General features: G+C 46.6%; 6 protein-coding genes across 6 annotated transcripts; 4 read left to right on the top strand and 2 right to left on the bottom strand.

Moving 5' to 3' along the window:
• Positions 1-1,687: 1,687 nt before the first annotated feature.
• F4817DRAFT_133985 (phosphatase 2C-like domain-containing protein) lies at positions 1,688-3,462 on the top strand. The gene is made up of 3 exons (XM_049297777.1): positions 1,688-2,219; positions 2,282-2,964; positions 3,023-3,462. The coding sequence occupies exons 1-3, from the start codon at positions 1,771-1,773 to the stop codon at positions 3,079-3,081; spliced, it is 1,191 nt and encodes a 396-aa protein (XP_049163258.1). The 5' UTR covers positions 1,688-1,770; the 3' UTR covers positions 3,082-3,462.
• A 1-nt stretch (position 3,463) lies between these two features.
• Positions 3,464-4,820, top strand: F4817DRAFT_133986 (uncharacterized protein). The gene is made up of 2 exons (XM_049297778.1): positions 3,464-3,735; positions 3,794-4,820. Exons 1-2 carry the CDS (start codon positions 3,555-3,557, stop codon positions 4,519-4,521), a joined length of 909 nt encoding a protein of 302 aa, XP_049163259.1. The 5' UTR covers positions 3,464-3,554; the 3' UTR covers positions 4,522-4,820.
• Positions 4,821-5,031: 211 nt separating this feature from the next.
• Positions 5,032-9,523, top strand: F4817DRAFT_324816 (DUF726-domain-containing protein). The gene is made up of 2 exons (XM_049301685.1): positions 5,032-7,605; positions 7,656-9,523. Exons 1-2 carry the CDS (start codon positions 5,461-5,463, stop codon positions 8,937-8,939), a joined length of 3,429 nt encoding a protein of 1,142 aa, XP_049163260.1. The 5' UTR covers positions 5,032-5,460; the 3' UTR covers positions 8,940-9,523.
• Positions 9,524-12,158: 2,635 nt separating this feature from the next.
• Positions 12,159-14,677, top strand: F4817DRAFT_134015 (uncharacterized protein). The gene is made up of 2 exons (XM_049297779.1): positions 12,159-13,175; positions 13,233-14,677. Exons 1-2 carry the CDS (start codon positions 12,767-12,769, stop codon positions 14,102-14,104), a joined length of 1,281 nt encoding a protein of 426 aa, XP_049163261.1. The 5' UTR covers positions 12,159-12,766; the 3' UTR covers positions 14,105-14,677.
• On the bottom strand, positions 14,597-16,011 carry F4817DRAFT_134018 (DUF846-domain-containing protein). Its single transcript, XM_049297780.1, has 3 exons — positions 15,708-16,011; positions 15,274-15,603; positions 14,597-15,202 (listed from the first exon to the last, which is right to left on the bottom strand). The coding sequence occupies exons 1-3, from the start codon at positions 15,796-15,798 to the stop codon at positions 15,039-15,041; spliced, it is 585 nt and encodes a 194-aa protein (XP_049163262.1). The 5' UTR covers positions 15,799-16,011; the 3' UTR covers positions 14,597-15,038.
• Positions 16,012-16,137: 126 nt separating this feature from the next.
• Positions 16,138-18,234, bottom strand: F4817DRAFT_324821 (uncharacterized protein). Its single transcript, XM_049301686.1, has one exon. It carries the CDS (start codon positions 17,627-17,629, stop codon positions 16,277-16,279), a length of 1,353 nt encoding a protein of 450 aa, XP_049163263.1. The 5' UTR covers positions 17,630-18,234; the 3' UTR covers positions 16,138-16,276.
• Positions 18,235-21,889: the final 3,655 nt, after the last annotated feature.

The raw sequence follows: 21,889 nt of genomic DNA on the forward strand, positions 1-21,889 counted from the left end.
ATATGTGTCTTGGTGGACCTGACGTGGCATGTGTAAAAGCAGGAGAAAATCCATAGCCTTGGCCTATTTAGGATCCGCACGCGCCTAAGTTGTAATCGCAGCGGCTCGACTTTGCAAGACAGAGCCAGTCACGAAACGTGCCTTGGGTACAGCAGCTGACACAGCAAGCGCTTAGTTACCTACCAGCCTTCTATCCGTTCATCCAGTCGAGACGCTCAGCCTTTGCTCTAGAAGGTGAAATTCCGACATGCGAGTAGGTATATGACTCTCACTCTGCGGACGTACAATATACGGACTATGCCTCCGAAGAAGTTCGTCGTTTCATTTGACAGGGAAGTTTTGAGCAGGTTCAAGCTATGCTGTCGAAATCGTACTGCGCCGCCAAAATACCGCGTACAGCCAGCTGCTTTGCATCCCACAACCCAGACACCCTAGTGACAGATCACAGGGACCCCAAGTTCTATCGGCCTTTATTTCGACCGCCGAGATCTAGTTTGTCTAGACGTCCATTTCCCCGGCATAAAGTGGTGGGCACAGCATCGTCCACTTCCACGCCCAGGTATTTATTCGTATTCATTCGTTTACTGGTAGGCGAGCGGCCTCACGTACATAAGCCACTGACGCGCGTTTTTTTGAGTGACCCTTCTCGATCCTTTCCTTTAATGAAGTAGGATATTTCAAATAGGTATGATGAGTCAACGGCTTGCGAGATGGATGCATGAAAGGAATAGTGATAAGCAAGTAGTACAACAGCAAGACTATCTGACAGGTACACTAATTTCCATTAGTTAAAACAAATTTCTACGTCATAGTTACTGGCTGGTGCATTTGTTAGAAGCAGAACTAAACTCTAGTGCAAGAACTCCAAAGGTCTAGAAGCAAAACAAACGTCTAATGCTGATAGAAGATAAATATGTAAGTACCTAAATGTTGAATTAAAGTTGTGGTTAGAAACCACCAAAGCTGACGAGCTATTAAATTAAATATCTCTTAAACTGGAATAAGTCCGCAAAAGAGATTGAATTTCTTTCAAGTTAATCTAACATTTTCATTCCAAATCACCGCCTCAAGCACTTTACACTATTGCTCTTCACTGTAATAAATCAGAAACTCTTGTCAGGACCGAGTAAACGATCAAACTATGATCGCTACTTTCATCGTACTTAATCTATTAGTTTTATTGAACAGATCTGCAGTTTCTACCCCTCCATCTGCCAAGACCATAATTGCAAAGCCAGGCTTGTAGCAAATGAGCATATTATACGGATGTATTACGCGGATGCGAAATATCAGTTTGGACTTATTCAATACTCCATTTATTCTATCAGATATTTTAAATATTTAATATATATGCGCCTCAAGTCATCTTAAGACGGCGACTCGATCCAAGGGTTACATTTATAAGTAATCCCGATATTTGATAGTAAGCAAATGAATGCAATAAGTTCATCTTTCGCGTAACCGAAAATGATGTCATCGTAATCCTAATAAAAGTAACGGCGCGATATACCGGGTCACAAACTCTCGGATTTTATTACCTACGTAGACCTATTAAATTCTCGCGCAAAAAAGTAACTCTAAAGTTAATTATATGTAACGGTTAACCAAGGATGGCACTTTGCGATAAGCAAAGCTAAACTTTCTTATCAAGACGTCGTCGACGTTTAATAGAATAGCGCGTGTTTATACGTGGTATCTATCAATCAAATCACACTTTTGGCTGCCAACCCAAGCGCCCTCAAGGTCTAAAGCTAGACCTCGTTCGTGGGCATGAGAAGGTTGGCTCCCTCTTTTTTGTTGGCCTCTTATCCTGGTCCAACGCGACGGACATTGTCTTCTATCCGATTAACACGATGGCATCCCCAACATACTGCGGGTGGTAAACGCCATTCTTCCACAACTCCCGAAACATCCGGTAGCATCACGACGCCTCTTCCCGACTCCGAATTAAACTTACCTTTTCGCTTCGAGACCGGGTTTGCGCTATTCGCGAAACGCGCTCCGAGACCCTTTCCCCCACCGTTTCTCTCCCCTCCGTCGGGCTCATTTTCGGACCCTCTTAGTACTCACCACCAGAGTCGTGATAAGCGAGCCTTCGTGGATGGCGAGGTCATCCGCGGATGGACAAACGGCGACGATGCAGTTTATGCTAGTGACCATTTCATTTGCGCCAACGATGGGGTTGGCGCCTGGTCAGCTCGGCCGAGAGGCCATGCAGGGTACTTGTCCCACGGTCGTATAAGCCTTATAAATGGCAGTCCGCAATTAACAATGGTTACAGCTTATGGTCGAGGTTAATATTACACTTCTGGGTGGCGGCAATGGAAGAAGATATCGCAAAGCCGCGATCCCCCGACCAATCATACCGCCCAGACCCTATGCATTATCTGCAGCAGGCATATGAGCGGACAATCGAAGCCACTTCGGGACCCAATGATTGTTTAGGAACCACCACGGCGGCCGGGGCTCAGCTCTTCTACAAGGCTGACAGCAGTAACTCAGCATCGTCTGTATCACCACTCTTATATGTAACAAATCTTGGCGATTCACAGGTCATGGTAGTACGGCCGAAAAGTCGGGAAATGGTATACAAATCGACAGAGCAGTGGCATTGGTTCGACTGCCCGAGACAGCTCGGAACAAATAGTCCAGACACTCCAAACAACAACGCCGTTGTAGATGTGGTGGAGATTATTGAAGGCGACGTCGTATTAGCTATGACGGACGGCGTTATTGACAATCTCTGGTCACATGAAATTGTCGAAAATGTATCCCAGAGCGTCAAGCGTTGGGAGGCAGGAGAAGGGGGCCAAGCTAGCGGCCCCCGTAAAGACGGCGCAGGTGGTGGCATGACATTCGTCGCCCAAGAACTTGTTAATGCTGCAAAAGAAATTGCATTAGACCCATTTGCAGAAAGTCCCTTCATGGAACACGCCATCGAGGAAGGGCTAGCCAGTGCAGGAGGTGAGTGTAGCATGAGTGTCAACCATCTTTACTAGATTATACATGCTGACACGCACAGGAAAACCTGACGATATTAGCGTTGTAGCAGCATTGTGTCAGCGGAACACGGCATCATGACACGCCTAATATATAATATAACTAATACATCCATTGATAGGACATACTACATCTGTTGTACTACTGCCGTTGGGGTTAACTCTGACTATATCCAGCTATACAAAACACCGGGGTAGTATCGACATTATTTGGTCTGGTTGTCACCTGGACGATTAGACATGGGATTATAGACGATTTACACTAGATGAGGTTGGGTTTGCGGTATCAAGACGGCGTTGGTGGTGGTCTATTAGCAGGTCAGTGGTTGGAAGCTTAGGACATTTTGTACCTAGGTACCTAAATTAATATCTTTATAGCGGGGCATCTTCACATTCTGTAGCTGTAGATGTTACCCACATTTTTAAGTTGGCGATAAGAATGTTAAAAGCCTTATCATTATCTTTATCTGCAATGCAGAATTCGAGTCCAATAATTTTGAAATCGAGATGTTCACGATCTCATACACCGAACTCACTTTCCCTTAATTAAGCAAAATGCCTCGAGCCAAAAGATCGAAGCAATATCGGAAGCTCATGGAGCAATTCTCCATGAGCTTCGGGTTTCGAGTACCGTATCAAGTCATTGTAGACGCCGACTTTATTGCAGAAGCAAACAAATGCAAGATGGATGTGATGCGCCGGTTAGAAGACACTCTACACGGCGAAGTCAAACCTAGTATGTTCTTATATCCATATCACTTCGTTTTATTTCTCTACTGACTAGCATCGGGTAGTGATTACTCAATGTTCAATGCGACATCTTTATGGACGGAAATCAGAACCTGGTGTGGAAGCAGCCATAGAACAAGCAAAGAATCATTTCGAGCGACGACGATGCGGTCACCATCCGGACGATTACCCAGAGCCACTAAGCACACTTGAATGCCTACAATCTGTTGTCGATCCGAAAAACAATGGAGTGAACAAGCACCGCTACGTTTGCGCCATCAATGATGATACTGTCAGGGCAAAGCTACGACAAGTAGCAGGGACGCCGATGATATTCATTAGGAGATCCGTTATGATTATGGAGCCAATGGCAACAGTCAGCGTGAAGATAAGATCTAAAGACGAAAAGAGCAAGTTCAGGGCGGAGCTCAAGACACCTGCTAGCAAAAGGAAGAGAGAGGACGATAGTGATCAAGAGGAAGATGTGAAACAAGCTGGACCAAGACCAGCAGAGGCGGACAAATCCGGAAAGAAGAAAAAGAAGGCTCCGGGTCATAAGGAACCTAATCCCTTAGCCGTCAAGAAGAAGAAATCGAAGCCTACCGGAAACTCAGATAACCAACATTCGAAAGAGTCAAAGCCCGAGGAAGCAGTCATAACAGAGGCAGATCAGACAGAAGCACCGAAGCGGAAGCGTATACGAAAGCACAAGAGTAAAGGTATTTCTACGAACGATGAGACAACCACTGTGTCCGGCAATGGTGAGGCGCATGTAGTAGAGGCAGAAGATTGAGAGCTGGAAGTCATCCATCCAAACAGACCTAGCATATAGCGGGTGGTTTCTCAGCGTGCAATTATGAGGCTATTGCACTCTCTCTATATTGTGTATTTTACTGGCGTTTGATACCACAATTTTAAGTTTGCTTTCGCATATGAAATAGCATTCGGACATCATAGAATCATAGATGGGCAATTATCACGTTGACTGCCCGATTTAAGAAAATTAAATTCTTGAAATTTGATATTCAAGGCCTATCCTATGTACATAGCATAAGCAGCATGAGGTACCTTGAATAATAATCTTTAACTGCATCTCGACGGGTCTCATGCATGTTCCGTCCTGAACCGATAGTGGGGGTTTTTACGGGGTTTACACGTAAGTTAGGCCATGCTCAGCCTCGTGTGACACCAAACCAGGTCCTTTCTAGTTACTAAGCTAGCCTAACTCGGGTATCCGCGCATTCCATTTCCATGTAAGCATGGATGTAATGTGGTGCATGGGGCTAAAATTGTTGACTTTGGACCTACAGCAGCTACCTAAGAACTATCCGCGCATTCCAATCCATTATGTAGTCTGGATGTTATATTAAATTTTCAATTGTTCCATAACTTGTAAGCACTAATTGCATAAGCTAAGTTTACCGTAACGGTTCTCGCATAACACCTCGTCCAAGTTGAGCACTTTACTTTCAAGTTATTAGCGCGTGGTCGAGAACTATCGCTTCCGAGCTTTGACTTACAAGGGTTTGAATCAAAGTTCGGAGATCCTATCGATTTGCAATTCTGACGACTTCTTTTGAACCACTCTCCGCCTTATTACCGTGGGGAATGTAAATTCTACTGCAACCATATCACGTTGGTAAACTAGCAGAGCTCCAACCGAACGGATAAGATAGGAGCACCGCAAAAGATATACCTACACCGATAAAATACATGCGCAAAAGACGGTCCCATGGCGCCCGTAGGAGGAGCCCAGGAATTTGATGATTTTGGCCTACCTATTAGGAAATATGTAAGCCCCAAAGAGACGGAGCAAGATGGGACCAAAAGCCGACCAATTGGTGAGACGGGGAGCAGCTCTAACGTTACCACGAAAGAGATTGCCACGAAAGAGGTAGAACCCTCATCAGAAACCCCAAATAATACAACCAGCACAGAAACAGCAAAGGGGATTACAAAGGAAGCAACAGATAATACCTTGAAACCCCCTAAAAAGGTCACTAAAGTAGACGGCGTCTCTACTGATAATAGTGATAACGACGACTTCCAAGATGCGCCCTCTACCCCAACACCAGAGCCTGCACCCCAGGCCGAGTCAAAAGATATCGACGAAGCCAAAACGCCTGTACCTACGCAAACCGAATTTAAGGAAACGAGTATATTAAAAGAAGAGCCAAAGGACGGTCCGGATTCCTACGAGAATCTAGACCTGTCACAAAACTCCAAGCGCAGAAATACATCAAGCAAAGAAGTGCAAGCAATTTCGGGGCCGACGTTCAAGCAGATCGAGGCTGATAAGCACGCGGATGAGGCCAAAACAGTCCCACGCATCGACCATAGTCGAGACGTCAGCTTAGCGAGCACGAACCATGACGTTTCCGAATTCTCTCACCAGCAATTGACTGGACATCATGAAGAGAAGAAAGCTGACGACGACGAAGGCTGGCAGGCAATGCCAGCATATGCACCATACGATATTTACGACGATGATAACAAGCTTGTAGCTAAAGAACACAATCCTGAAGAGGATGATCATTATGGCTATGGGGGTCTTGGCGGGGCCGGTAAAGGGTATACAAGAGTATTGGACGACGAGGATGCGGAGTCGGAAACGAGTATGGACGACAACACAAGATACCTCTTTAAAGACGCCAAGAGTACAAGCATGACGGAGATGGACGAAGAGCAGCGAGATGCCGTCTCTCAGCTGCAGGCTACTAAGGATCTATTAACAGAGGGACAGAGGATAGCCTACGTTGGAGTTACTCGTCTAGAACTCTCTGAGATGGTCAAGGAGGCCGAGAGCGTTGAACGATTGAAGAAGATCAAGAAGGAAGTCCAGGTGGCGGCCGAAGCAATGAGAATGTGGTCTCAAAAGATTATGGTTCGGCTATATGCACATATGGAAATAAGTCCTGCCGAACAAGTGATGATAGAGCAGTTAGCCGAGCATGGAGTAATGCCTAACGACCTCACACCGGCTCTCATGCAGAACTCAAGAGTCAAGAATCCAATGGCTGAGAAGACACCGTCGACCCCGAAGACGTCGTCGAAAAGCACGCGGTCATCCATTTCTACATCTCCCTCGGGAGAAGTAGTTGCAGAGCCACCTCCACCTTACGAAAGTCACGAGGGTGACGAAATGCCAGAAGTGAGGACACCTTCACAGTTGCCGAGCACTGATAAGATTGATATCGATTTGCGGTGGACTGTCCTCTGTGATCTCTTCCTCGTGCTGATTGCCGATTCAATTTACGATGCTCGGTCCCGAGTGCTACTCGAAAGAGTCGGCAAAGACATGGACGTCCCTTGGATAGATATCTGCAGATTTGAGAAGCGCGTCACTGATGCTTTGGAAATGCAACAGCAGGCCGAAAAGGAAAATTGGAACGAAGGAGAGCATCTTGAAAATAGGAGGAAGCTCGCCCTCAAGAGGCGATACGTCATGATGGGCTTAGCCACCGTTGGAGGTGGTCTAGTCATCGGTCTCTCCGCTGGACTTCTAGCACCTCTTATCGGCGCCGGTCTTGCTGCTGGTTTCACGACTATCGGAGTTGGTGGCACGAGCTCTTTTTTGGCAGGGGCAGGAGGAGCTGCCATTATCACCTCTGGCGCCGCGGCCTCTGGAAGTTTTATGGGTGGCAAGGCCGCAAACCGACGGACAGGGGCCGTGAAGACGTTTGAATATCGGCCACTGCACAACAACAAGCGCGTTAATCTTATTGTAACCATCTCCGGGTGGATGACTAGCAAGATCGATGATGTCCGTCTACCTTTTAGTACTGTTGACCCAGTAATGGGCGACATCTACTCAATTTTGTGGGAGCCTGAAATGTTGACTAGCATGGGTGACACTATTAATATCCTAGCAACAGAGGTAAGAGATTCCTGTTAATACAAATAGAGAGCACAGGTTAACATGTACAGGCCCTAACTCAAGGGCTGCAACAAGTGCTTGGAAGCACTATCTTAATTGGTTTAATGGCTGCCCTACAGTTGCCAGTGGTTCTATCAAAGTTGACATATTTGATTGATAATCCTTGGGCCGTTTCCCTAGACCGTGCGTGGGCTAGTGGACTTATCCTTGCGGACTCCCTGATTGACAGGAATTTGGGTACTCGACCTATTACGTTGGTCGGTTACTCTCTCGGCTCCCGCGTCATCTTCGCCTGTCTCTTGGAGCTTGCCCGAAAAGGCGCCTACGGTCTAGTTCAGAATGTGTATATTTTTGGCTCGCCCATCGTTGTGAAGAAGGAAGAATTTATCAAGGCTCGTACCGTTGTCGCCGGCAGATTTGTGAATGGGTACAACACAACCGATTGGATCCTGGGCTACCTCTTCCGCCTGACGAACGGTGGCATCCGCCGAATAGCAGGCCTAGCCTCCGTAGACGGGGTACCCGGTATAGAAAACTTCGACTGTACCGAGTTTGTCGTCGGTCATATGGAGTATCGAACAGCGATGCCTAGGCTCCTAAGAGAATGTGGTTGGCTCGTTGAAAGCGATGAGTTTGGCGAGATTGAGGATCCGGATCCGGAGCGGCACAGAGAGCGACAGCGGGAGCTGATCAACGAGATCGAGGAGGCTCGTAAAGAATTGGAAAAGGAAGGGTCCTCCAAAAAGGGTGGCTGGGGTATTTTCGGCCGCAAGAAGAGGACTTCTCGACAAGAATGGGAAGTTTATGAGGATAGTAACAAGGGGTTAGACGCATCTAAAACGGACAATAAGGAAGGTAATAATCATGGCGTCTTATTCGATGTCGATGCGATCAGGGCGGAACTCGCGAAGGACGATGAGATACAGGTTAAAGAGTTGAAGTCTACTTTACCACCGATGAAGCTCGATTTCTCGCCGTCTTCGTCAACGAACAGCCCAAGAGATACCCTCCGCGGGACAAAGAGCTACGAGGGTATTTACAACAGCCCGCCCTTTGAGTACAGGGTGTCTCAAGAACGCACACCAACACTACCTCCCTCCCGGGCTCTCGGCTTTGGCATGCCGCCGCCGGAGGAAGAAATCGAAATGACTTTCGACACGGCGTTCACAGAACACCGCGATATTGCGCCATCCCCGCCCGCGAAAAACTATTCATTCTCACGGCCAGAGATCAAGACGGCGCAGACGACGCCAAATATAGCGTTGGCAGATCCCTGGGCCGACGACGACGACGACTTTGGTAAGGAGAAGGAAATCTCGATGACTTTCGCGTAGTCTGTCTAGCATTACGTGCCTGTAGGGAAGTTGTAATACGTACGTACCCAACGCTTAAAATTGCCTGTCTTGTCTTGTCTTGTCTTTCTTGGGCTGTAGTGGCATACACACTTGGGGCACATCCATCGGCGTTCTTTATTGTTTTGGCGGGTCTTGTCGTTCTTTTACCTGAGGTAGAGAGATCTGGGTCGCCTTTGAGGGTTTAGGCTACATATCTAGGTTTGTAGGTAGTTATGTAGTTTAGTTAGGTGGTATTGTAAACGGCGATGTCCAGACTATGGGATGGATGGGAGGGAGGGTGCTTCGCTCCGGGATGGAACTGAATTAAACTGTGCTAAACCGAGTGAGACAAGGGTTGTGTGCTTGATGAGATAAGACATTGAATGTAGTGTGTTGATTGGTGATATATCGTAAAGTTATGTTCATAGGTAACTAGTATCGGAGCCGTGAGTGATGTATTACTGCGATTTCTTGGCTATGCAGATAACCGTCTACCCTGACGTTGGTGTTTTCTTTACTTGTGAGAACCCTAAGATTACCAACATTTCGAATACTATAGTGGTAGTTATTACGCCTATAATAAGACTATTGTATTTAAGATAGTTTTGAGATTTATGTTGGCTCGATTGGGGTTTCCCTTAACTTATAACTACCTGGATAGGTAGTCAATTGGTAATAAGCTGTTGGTAAATAACTTCTAGGTAATAAGTATACCAAGATTAGATGGGAAATACTATAATTACGTATGTTATCAAGTCTAGTTACTGTGAAACTTATCAGTTATATAAATGACCGAATCTCTTGTCTGGTTCATGAATCGTTGGCATCGGAGAGAACATAATATCAAGTTACCTTAGATAGTCAAGTATAGCGTAACGAAAGAGAAGAGCGTTTTTTTAAAATATATGCAACTCCCGCTCCCGTATCTTCCTCGAATTGTACACATCCTTAATAAGAATCAATAAGAGTAGACTTTTTGCCTAGTATCAACCTAACAGATCATTTGTTTCCGGATGTTATATCGTGAGTATTTTGCTAGAGATCTATGTAACACAAGGATATCTGTATCCCGGATCTTGATCCCTGAAACAGTATTGAGTTCCAGATCTAGCAGTCCATATGTCTCATGCTATTAATAAGACCTGTCTATCCACGATTGTAAAACTGGTTATTGATCCTGCCGTGTCTGTTTCTGGATCCTAAAGGAAGCCCGGGATTGTCTTCTACCGTGTCGTTTCTTTTACCTTTCTGGAAAGCAAGCCACTCTTGGATAACATCATAATGTTTATTTACGATCGTTATTGCGTCATTAGGTATTAATTGATATTGGAGATTTGCGTACTCCGAGCTGCGAATACTTCAACTATTACATATTTCTTGCTTATTAGCGGTGTTGGTCTTTACTAGTTAGGTTGTAATCCTTCTTATGCTCTTGGTTTAATTATTCAAGGAGGCAGTTATCGTCGAATAATTAACTCTTACATTGGAGTCATACTGGACTCTTAATCTCTACGATTTACATCACTATTTCTCTTAGGTCCCGAGCGCAGGTTTATAAGCGGATGTGCTATTCTTTGTGCTGTCAGCTATTCTACTACCCCCGTACATAGTGTCTAATCATACCCCTTCGTAAGATCTTTGAGTGGTTATTAAACCGTGCTGACCCGAGAGCTCTCTTTAGCTTACACATGCGGGCTAGCTCACGTTTAAACTTACGCTGAAGTTGTAATAATGTAACACAATGTAACAGGTCAATTTAGATGCAGCATTACGTACGTTAAGCACTATGTACATGTAGTTTCTGGATCTTACCTGACAAAACAGTATTGGTACAAGTACATAGTTGTACAATTCTAAACAAGATATTTTATAGAGATGTAGTTAAGTGATGTTATGTTATTGCTAAAGTTATACATAACTATATTCCTGTTTGCACATGCGAACGGAGGGTCGGAAAAAGAAGATGTTCTTCGCGGCTTAAACTTGGCGTTTTCCGTCGCACAAAGGTTGGTGGCATTTGGCGACCACATGGGTTTAATATGGCATATGTAGTGAAAAATATGTAGTGAGACGCGAAAAACCTAAATTGTCAGGAAGTTATCGAAAGAATGTGGGAAGGTATCAGGCCTTTAGGGACAATATTGATACCCCAATAGGCAACGGCGGGGACCGTAAGTACGTACGGATCCGTAGACGGCATTGCTATTTTTGCACCGATGGCTTAAGTAATAGGCTGCATTTACTCCACTAAGGGGGACTATGTAACGGTGCTGCTGCGATAGTGTACCTACGTTACACCCTATGTCGAGGCGTCGAGGCGCTAAAAGACGCTAAACCTAACCAAGGGGACCAAGGGGTTGATCAGCCGCAGTCTAATCTTTGTTATTTCTGGCTCAGCCCCGGTTTTCGTCTGACTGTGCAAAGTTCATCTTTATTAAATTGAGACCAAACTTCGTTTCTGAACGGGACTGTGGGAGCGAAGATACACTACATACATACCTCTTACCGCCGATGACGAGATACCCCGGGTTGGTAAAAGAAAAACTGACCAACTAGGTCGAAATACCAATCTATGAAATACGATGTCATCTTCTGTTTTAATATTTTTCATCAGCTACCTATGCTAAAGGTCGTTTTTCAACACGTTGGCTGCTTAGACACTTGCCTCGAATTTTAATCCTAGTCTCAAAGGATCTAGACCCCTTCACCTTAATGAACCCTGTCGTCAGACGGGTAACGCTGTCAGCAAGGGCTGAACCAATCATGAAAATCATGTTGGCTCAGGGTGCGGATCCCGCGATCTCCAAAAAGGTCCCATTTACCTAGCCGCTATGTTCCTTCACCGCAGAGCGCTATTGTCCATCGGATTTTGTTTAATGTACTGTAGACGTCCCTGTTTCGAGGTGGTATGACCCTTCTACAATGCTCACCCTACTTGCCTACTACAGCATTAGCAGTTGATACGACGGCCTTTATGCATTACCCCCAGGGTCTGCTATCTATCTGAGGATATATTATCATCCACCACCGCAGAATTTGGCCGAGAATAGGCACGCGTCATGGCATCGTATATCATCATCGGCAAAGAACGGCTTATCGTGGCTCTCTAGGCTCACCGAGTAAGGCACAAAGTCTTCAGCCTGTCCGGGAACTCGGTCGTATTTAGCATGGTCGAGCTGTGGTTTTTAGGGCATTGGCATGATTCCTTGGGGCATTCCTAAGAAATAGCCTAGCGGGCTGGGCAAAACCGGGGTGCGGCCTCATAAGGCAGGCAATAGTAGCCGGCCATATACCGTATGTACGTGTGTCTTGCAATATCTACACACGTAGAAGCGTCCTGCGTATGTCAAAAAGCAAGGAGATCTCGTGGGATGGCGTTAATCTCTATGGGCTCGTAACTGATGGTGCCATCCATCCTATGAACTAGTTGGTTTTAGAGGCGCAGTCTGATGTCCATTGGCTTACTGCATGCTAAACATGGTTGGTGCACTTGTAACAATAGGTAGACCCGGACCCGCACATCTTCATCCATTCCCTAGCGGGCACAGCTGAGAGCTGACAGGCCCCCCTGCTCCTCTTACTTTCCTTTCCTTCCTCTCACGCCCGGACGATTTTCCTCGTCTTTCCTATCGTTTCTTCGATTTGGATCTTGCTTAGTGCTTTCAACCAAGTTTCCGGCTGTATCATTGGTGCAACAAAGATTCATACATACGAAGGCGAGCGCACTTGGTTGAGATACCCTTGATGTTGGATATGTGCTGAGATTTGGGTATCTGGGCTTCTGGGAGTTTTATGACAACGATATCCCGATATTTGCTCACACGACGATGCGGCTCGATGCCTCGAGATTCGGGATCCTGGCCTCTTTAGTAGGGTTGGTGGGAGCGGAAGACGATGCTTCTCGTACTACCGGTGGAGCTATGTCGGCTCCGACCGGCGGGACGGGAACGGCGACGATAGGGTCTTCCCCGAACTCAGTAATTCAAGTGCAGAATCTTCCGACGCCCGCCATTTATAAGCCGCAAGGAACGGACCAGATCATATATTTCAGTAAGGGGCAAGGTATCAGCGAGTTGAACGTTAGTGCTATCTACCTAAAGCGGTTTAAGGATAAGATTACCGTTGCGATGGGAAAGATGAGCGGCACGAGCCAGACAGGTACTACGGCGGGCTCTTTCTTGGATGGACAGCTAGTAGCAGAAAGACAAGACCAGTTTCCACCTAGCTTTTTCCCGGGTATGCTACAAGACTTGTCCGTCGCCTTAACTGCGTAATACTAATAAAATGGAACAGCAACTAATGAAAGCTTGACTCTTATGCTTACGGGCGATCTTACGCTTACCTACGGCGATAACCTTATGCAGCCTTTATACTACGAGATTCAATGGGAGAATACCACATCTAGTGGTACTAGTTACAGTCCTGTCCTTGCCGTTACCTACAGCCAAGGATACGACGAGGCCAGCCGTCTTATTAAAAATACCGGAAAGGAGTCAAGTCCAGCATTTCAGGAGGATATCGAGGGATCTTCGAGTAACCCAGAAAGTTCCGGGGTGTCGACGGTTACGGCAACGCCCGCTGCCGAAACTTCTGTTCAACAGGCTTCGGAGGCGTCTCTCGGACATCGAGGACTAAGTACCGGCGCTATTGTAGGTATCGCGGTAGGCTGTGCCGTCGTGGTTATCATTCTTGTTGTGGCCTTGGTATGGTTCTTTTGTCTACGGCGTCGCAACAGCGGCGAGCGCGTTGGTGGCACAGATTACACGGCGGCCTCAGGTTCGCACGCTATGATCGCGGATAAAGAGGTGGCTAATATATCGGAATCATCACCACGCTCAACATTCCCGCCTGATCATAGCGGACGCTTACACGACCAACGCGACAGTATAGTGCGCCCTGACGACGCGTCTTATGCGCCCTATTCGGACCGTGCGCCTTCACCGCCATTGCCTCCGGGCGCGGCGTTTGCTACGAATAGCCAGTCAGACCTAGCGTCCGCCGGTCGCCCCAGTACAACAACACCTCCGTTCCAGTCCCGCTACGCGCATCTGATCGAAGAAGGTATGACGGAGGAAGAGATCCGAAGGCTGGAGGAAGAGGAGCGACACCTAGACGCGGCGATCGAGGACGCAGGACGAAATAGCCGCGCGGCGCACCAACCGTGACAGCGGCAAACAGCAATAGCGTAGTGATGTTATTAACAGCCCCTGATGTTTTTCAAGCGATGTGGGAGTTCTAATGGGTCTTATATCATGCTAATTTTATGTGTATGTGGTGGATGTGAGAATACGTAGGACCAGGAGGAAGAGCAAGGAAAATTACCCCCTTACGCGTATATATGACTTCATACTTTCGTTACTCCTATATACCCCGTGTAGCAAGTAGAAGGGATGGGCTTTTCGTGGGGACTGAACTGAGGAACGATGTAATATGTCCGTTCCGTGAGGGTTAAGATAGGTAGTGAGCTGGTGTGAAAGCTTCAAGTCTAACTGGCTTGTATATATATACCTACCTTATATACGGATCTATTGGACTATTTAACTGTTTATAGGATCGTAATTGGGGATATGAATGGCTTTGGGTGTTGGGAGGTTGTATATATTGCCACGTGATTAGCCTCCTTTTGAGCCGTGGTTACGCTTGTGCGACACAAGTAGATGCAACGACGTAGATGTTAATATGGTCGATACGATAGGAACCCTGAATATAACAGTAACTTAGTTAATCTCTCATATTGGACAACATAAAATGAGAGAGGGTCCAACAGTATAGCATCTATCCTCTCGACTGCAACCGTGGAAGGCTGGAGTTAACTTCCTGCGTAGCCCATAGCGGTCTCATATTATTAACAGACAAACAGTACTTGTGAATCTCTTCGCAGACATCGCTAGATTTGCAAATTTCATCAAGTCATAAATATCATAGTATTACATCAGGCTCTTGTCCCGAAGCTTGCTAAAAATAGACAGAAATACACCATGATAAGTAGTAGAATACCTGACGCCCTTCAAACTGGTATCAAAGATGTTTAAGTAGGCCTTTTCCTTTCTTTTCCCCTTCAATAGCTTCGACTCCCTGGGTTATGTGTAGAATGGCGGATCATGAACGGCCAAAGGTGAAGAAGCGGCCGACCATATTGCTCGCGAGGTTGCCTGCGAAGTTGCCCGAGTAGAGAGCGCTGCCGGCAATATTAGAGGCCTGGCTGAACTTGTCGCAGCGCGAGAAGGCGAGGGAGTTGGTGATGGTCAGGGAGAGCGCGATGGCTGTTTAACTAGTTGTCAGCTTTCTTTCCGTTCCTTTCTTCTTCACTATCATTCCGCCACGAGAGACATACCAACAAGGGGTAACCACATGAACTTAAGGCGCACAAAGGCCAAGATGGCCAGAGCGACCCAGAGCACGGGTTGCGCGTAGATGGCGAGCCAGAAGAAGCGACTGTCGGTGGCGTTAATAGTGCGAACCGCCGGATCGCTGCTCTCGAAGACCCAGCGGCTGTCGCCCGTGGAGGGGTCGACCTCGTTCCACCAGCGCAGCCCGACTAGTCGCCGGCCGGCGATGTTCTTGAGGTAGTAGAAGTCGGCAGCTAGTAGCAGGATCGTGATGATGAAGATGAGCACCATGTTATCCGTGAAGATGACGCCGAAGAGGTATACGAGGAGCGATGCTGGGTGGGAAGTCTTAGGTTAGCGTCACTTATTTTATTTTGCTGTATTTCGCTATATATATATATATATCCAAGGTAAAACGTATAAAAGATCGCCGACTTACAGATGCGGAACGTGAGAAAGGTTAGCAGTGTGATGGGATGCGAGCTGAGGCGCCAGCTCAGCACGCCCTGCTGAGGCGGCGCTGACTCCATTCGGGGCGGGTTATGGTTATTTCTCTATTTAGGCGTATACGATAGGAGGGAGGTATCAGGTCAATTGAACATGGCTATTGTCGAGTTCGAGCTCGATGTTATGCTCGTAATAGTTGTATATGCGTTTGTAGTTGAAGCTCGGTTGAAGCTACAGTAGTAGCGGGATGGCGGCGGATAGGTAGAAGCCACATGCACCTGCGCAAAGGACAATCTGCAGCTGCAGCTTGTGTAGCGGCGGCAGGGGGCTGCGTTCTTCCGATATGCTGTCATTTCTATGCGACACCGATTATTGCATAGACTTCCAAGTTACGAAGTTATTCTTATAAACGACCTGTTCGTCTACACTAAGACCTAAGACTCTGAAGCATAACCTCGCAGATTCAAGCCCGACTTCGATTACGATAAATCCAAATTCTTTCTCATTGCTAAATAATTGGTTTAGATATAATAGGACTAAGATACCTAGGGCAACTAGTCCTCAGTATGGATATGCTCGAACTTCGTCTTCGCGACTGAGGTCCAAGCCCCTCGCTATCTGCTCCTCATGCTTCTTGTCCAAGTACTCTAGTAGCACTTCTCCGTACCTTTCCTTCCCCTTATACCGACTCACATCATCCCCCCAGCTCCTTATCGCGCTCGCCAACCGCCCTGGCACGTAATCCTCCTCAGCGATCTCCGTGATCGGGTGGAAGTATGTTCGGATTGTGAATACCACGCCCCCCGTCCGCGGCAGCCGTCGCAGCGTCTGCCTTTCAGAGCGAAAGTAATGGTGCTCAACAGCGCGGTTCTTCTCTGCTGTGTTCCAACTCGCCTCTGGCGCGTCTTCTGATCCGATACTCCAAGACCATCCCAGATCGTCGTCCACTTGCATGAAGTAGTTGTTACGCGCCACCATCTCATCCGGCCGCAGTCGTCGGAAGAAGTTTAACATGCCCTTCTCTAACTTCTCCCGGAACTGCGGTACATCCCCAGACGTGTGGATCTCCGGCAGCGTCATACCGTACTTGTCTTCTAGTCGCCAAAATCCTGGCAGCAAGACTGCACCTGCTAGAAGGTAGTACTGGCCATCCGGCTTCTCGATCATGATCGCTAGGTCGTCTTGTACTAGCCGGGCCGATATTTGCATCGGGTCCTCTGCCAATGGCCGCGTTACGATATCAAAGCTTTCGCCGGACCAGAGGTTGTCAATCCCGACATCCGTCCGCTTGTACAGCGACGGGTACCGCGCCGGCAGGTAGTCAACTAGATCTTCAAGAAGTTCTACCGCAGCGGGATACGCCTCGGGCGCTGTCCTACAGCACTTATGGCCACGCTCCTCGATACGCCGTGCCTTGTCCGCGTGGTACCGTGGGAAGTGGTTATCAAGCTCAATCCAATCGACATGTTTAAGCGAGCGGAGTCCCATGGTTACGTTGTATTTGGGGCCGTACCGAAACGGCCTGTACGGAAGCGGTTTCGTGTGCTCGACTGACCAATCTGGATATGGGTCTGGCTTCGGCATGCGGAAGTCCGATGGAATCCATTTACCCAATTCGCGGCCTTGAGTATTGCTTCTCTTCGATGCCGCCTTCTCAAGTCCTGGTGTAGTTGGCGTAGACGGGCGCGTGCTTTGCTTGCTGAGCCTCTGTCTCCGAATTATATACACTAAGATCGTGGATAATAACACGAGCGCGAGTATGCCAGCATAGATAGATTCTTTGAAATGGTCTTGGGAAGAGAGCCTACCCCAGTATGCCTTGGTCGTAGAAGCGCAGTCACTACTCAACCCCCACAAGCTCTTGTAGTCCTGGCTGGTTTGCCCACATACCTGCTCATCCTCCTGGCCAAACATCGTAGAGACTGCAGATGATTTGAATCGAAACCGACGTCCAATTCACTTCGCAATTCTAGATTGGAAGCACTGGGTCCAAAAGAAGAAGCCGAATATCTAGATATATATATAAGACAGGGCGTTTGTCCATTTCTACCGTTCTCGGCCGTGTCTTATTCTACGACGATGAAGCTAATTTTGAGCCAACTAAGCTAAACCAGAAATGTAGCAACCTAACTGAGGAAATTGGACGAGAAAGCTTGAGACAGGAGATATCTCGGGTTTGAGGCCGACGACCATGTAGGCTCGTTGCTCATGACCGTTCTCGGCTGCGTCACTAGCGGCGGCAGAGAAGATAAGGTGTGCGAGTTAGGAGATAATAACTATAAAACAATCCGGGGACCTATCAGGTTGAATGTGTAGGTCAGTTAGGTAAGGAGATGTTCTCAATAATGCAAGGACAAGCTGGGCATATACATATATGTGATGCAATCTTCCCCGCCGAGGCGATAGGAGTAAGTTGAAGTCGTCCAGTAAGGTTAGCCCCCCTTATCGCGCGTGCCGCCGATGATAAGGTATAAGACCATACACTTTACCCTCTGCAGATCTATCAAGATATATTGAACGTTGTGACTATCTGCAAACTACTTAGGTATATGCCATCTATTTTAGTGTTATATATGAACATAGTGTTATTAAAACTGTTGTAGCTTTTTCTATATCTAACATCTTAGGATATTTTATTTTCATCTTAGCTCTCTAATGTCTTATCTTTGCTCAGTCAGACCAAAGTAAGTAGCCGACGTGGATATGTATATCTATTTTAGTACTACACGTAGACAATACGTGTATGAGTCAATATTCTCCCTGGGCGTAGTCAAAAGACACATACATAAAAGCTACCTACTCAGTAGATCGTAGAGGACTATCTTGACATTAGATTTGTTGCATCGTCGATTAGGCTCTCGTATGTCTACCTTTTAAGAGACATGACTGATGCGGGAAGTAAGTTACGGACAAGATCCAAGTTGCTCTCAACTCACTTTAACGAACATATCTCCATCAGGGCAACAGTCAAGCGACTATGAAATAGGATTCGCTGATGCGAGTCCAGGCACAACTTTTGCTCAGTATGTAACTCGGCCTTCTGCAAGGCTTTGAGAAGTTACGAAACAGTCATGGAAGTTTGATGTTAGAACGAAATTAGTTCTACGTTATGTTATATTCTTGGACGCACCAGACCAGTCCGATATCCTTTAACAACCCTCATGCACCGTGGATGGAACGCACGAAAGTTTGTTGGACGTTCGGCCCATAATCCGGCTCTGGCGGGATGATCCCCTATTTAAATTTTTTTGAACCTAGGCCCCCCCAGCCTCTTCACAACACTATTCATAGGTGCCTCGTCCTAGTCCTGGGCTGCTACCGGATGCGTAGTAAAGGTTGAACGGGTGTCTACGTTGTCTTCACAAAACATCGCAGAATCAGATCGATCCCAAATCCTGAACGCATGTATACAAAAGATATTTCTTGTCCAACAGGATCTTACCGTTCTTCCATGGGCCGGACTAGCCAAGCCGAACTCGAGATCTACACCCACATGCGGGAGGTAACTGGCAATAAATCTAACTTAAATCCAAGCCCTGAAGAGACTTGTGAATGTATTAGAGATCCTGAAGTTTTCTATCTATCCTTCTAGACATATTTGGAAAATTTACGAGAAATTAGAAGGAGATTGTCCCGTCCCTTCAAGGGCACTGATTGCTACTTTGGCCGGTACGGATCCCGGTTCGAAGAATATAATCGATGGGCCGAGAGACAAAAGAACATTAGGAGAAGTGGATGGAGCAAGATCTCTATGGGCGACTACCTTGAACCCGATTTTAACACTAAGGTTTTAGCGAGAAGGCATGCGAAAGTTCCCGTGCTCTGTGTGCATATCAAGGGAATGTCTGGTTTGTTGGTAGAGTTGGATATAATCTCGCAAAAGTGCCGTAGAATCGGTATCTACAGAGTACCTAAGGCAATGGGTCCTATGCTATACGTGAAGCCTATAACTTGGATAATCAAGAGACGGAAGGGGGGTCATTATGACGGTCAATGTCAGTAGGGTTTTGGCATCTGTCTAGGCAGTGAAAGCTTGTTGGTATGCTGACAAGATAGGGGTATGTTGGGAGTTGAGCCAATTTCAGTATTATTTTAGTAATAATTGGACGTTCGATTTCCAAAGAAAACAACCCGAAAGACGGGCACCCTAATAGAAAACTAAAGGGTGGCCACTGTACATCTTAAAAACATAGTATTCCGGTTCGCTGCCTTTCCGGATTTATCACTACCATTACTTAATTCATCGCCGTTGAACAGCTCTCTCATAGACTACGTTCCAATTTAACCGCCCCTGGTATTGACCACTTCCCAACGATGATTTTCACAGTGAAATATGCCTTATACCGTCGATTATCTCTTTGTATCTACCGATATTTGATCTATATAGGAACTATATACTTAGCTTTGAACTTCTTCTAGTAAGATAAACATTCTGTAACTTACATAAGTGGCCTTACTCTACGTGATATTTAGATTAGTCCAACTACAATTAGCTAATACTATATAAATAATAAGGCTTAAGGTAGGCTATCAACTTAAGTGAATTTCACTAGTTACCTATTTTTATCCAAACATGAAGGGATATTATCAAGACATGTATGATAATGCAGCAGTGATATCGCGAAATCCCATCTTAATATTGTTTTAGAGTTTAACGCTGCCTACCTTTATTCACGATGGAGACACTCTGCACGTAGCCTCGCGAATATCGCCGCCAGTTACCTGAAGCCTCGTGCAGTTACAGCAAAAAGATTCAATGCGATTTCCGACCCGTAGCAACCCTTGCCATCTGTAAGGCGAGCTAGTGTCGTGAAACTCCCTCCTCGTTGCCTAGCACCTGATCTCTCAGGTGGCAGAAACCTAGGCAACGAGATACACCTGCCCAAGTACCTACCCCAAAGTGAAGGTTATATATCCTAATTGCAGACAAACCCTCAACCGACGCCCCTCGCCTGGGCGACTTGAGGTTAGAGAAAACCCCACTGTGGTGTCTTATGCTGAACCGTTCTTCCTAAAGAACGTGACTTGACAGCAGATGCCTAACGAAGCCGGTTTTTCGTAGGTCTCGGGTTCGAATCCTCTGCCCCTATCCGAGGGGATTCGAACCTGGGACTGAGCTTTTTGCTTTTTTCTTTTTTCTTTGCCCGCTTCTAATTCCATGTGCTTGCAGTAGAGTTTTAAGAAGCCTTTCTACTTAAAAAAGGTATGTGTCAACGATCTTGCATGCATCCACGATGGCGCACCCTTCTTTCATTCACCCTTACTTAGGTAGAGACTAGACTCATTAGTAAATAGCAGATAGAATCAACGAACGCTCTAGATAAAACTTGCTCGTGTCAAATTTCGTACATGGATAACTGTCGCCACTATACGAAATTAGCTACATCGAAGACTCGATCCAAATGATTGTCTGAATTACTTGGACATCGTAAGCCCACCGAGTGCCTAGCCTATCCCTAAATCGTTTCCGTATGCATCTACCGATAATATGTCTTGCAGGATATTTTTAGGTTCCTCTTCTCTAGTAGAATCGAGATCTCCCGGATATCTTGGCCGTATCGATATTATGATGAGGGGGTGAAATCCGCCAAGAAGTCACCGAAGCCACAACGATATCTCCCGAGCTCATAAGATGGTCGGTCTACTGTCTTGGTGACCTTCATGTAGGTATAAAACGCCACATTGATCGTATCGCATACGAGAACCTGCCACACTTTCCAATAGATTTCTTCGAACATGGCTATCATCACGGGCGGCTACGTATGTACATGTAGGCGGTTTGCAGATGCACTGGTTTTAGTTTTATAGGGTAGCAGTGGAAGTGGCGGACTTCTTCATCTTTCCATCAAATTAATTAATGGGTCGGTATTCGAAGGATTCACGAATGCGCCTCTAAGATGTAACATATAAATCCTCCGCCGTCTCGATCCGAAGTATTTGAATCCTTGTTACCTATGTAGTGGATCATCCGCGTGGGCTAGGAGGCTAATGTATACATAAAACTGCGCGGGCTCTGCCTGTTTGCGGTTCCTCCCGTTGGATCTGGTACACATCGTCGCGATTAAGCTTACTGCATGTCCTTCCGCATGCCGTAATAGTAGGCGAGGATATGATTCTTGCGGGATGCATGAGTTAGATACTTGGAACGAAGTATCGTTGGAGCATCATGCGCTG

Source organism: Daldinia loculata (genome assembly GCF_022478755.1).
Source record: "Daldinia loculata strain CBS 113971 unplaced genomic scaffold F4817scaffold_3, whole genome shotgun sequence".
Taxonomy (NCBI): domain Eukaryota; kingdom Fungi; phylum Ascomycota; class Sordariomycetes; order Xylariales; family Hypoxylaceae; genus Daldinia; species Daldinia loculata.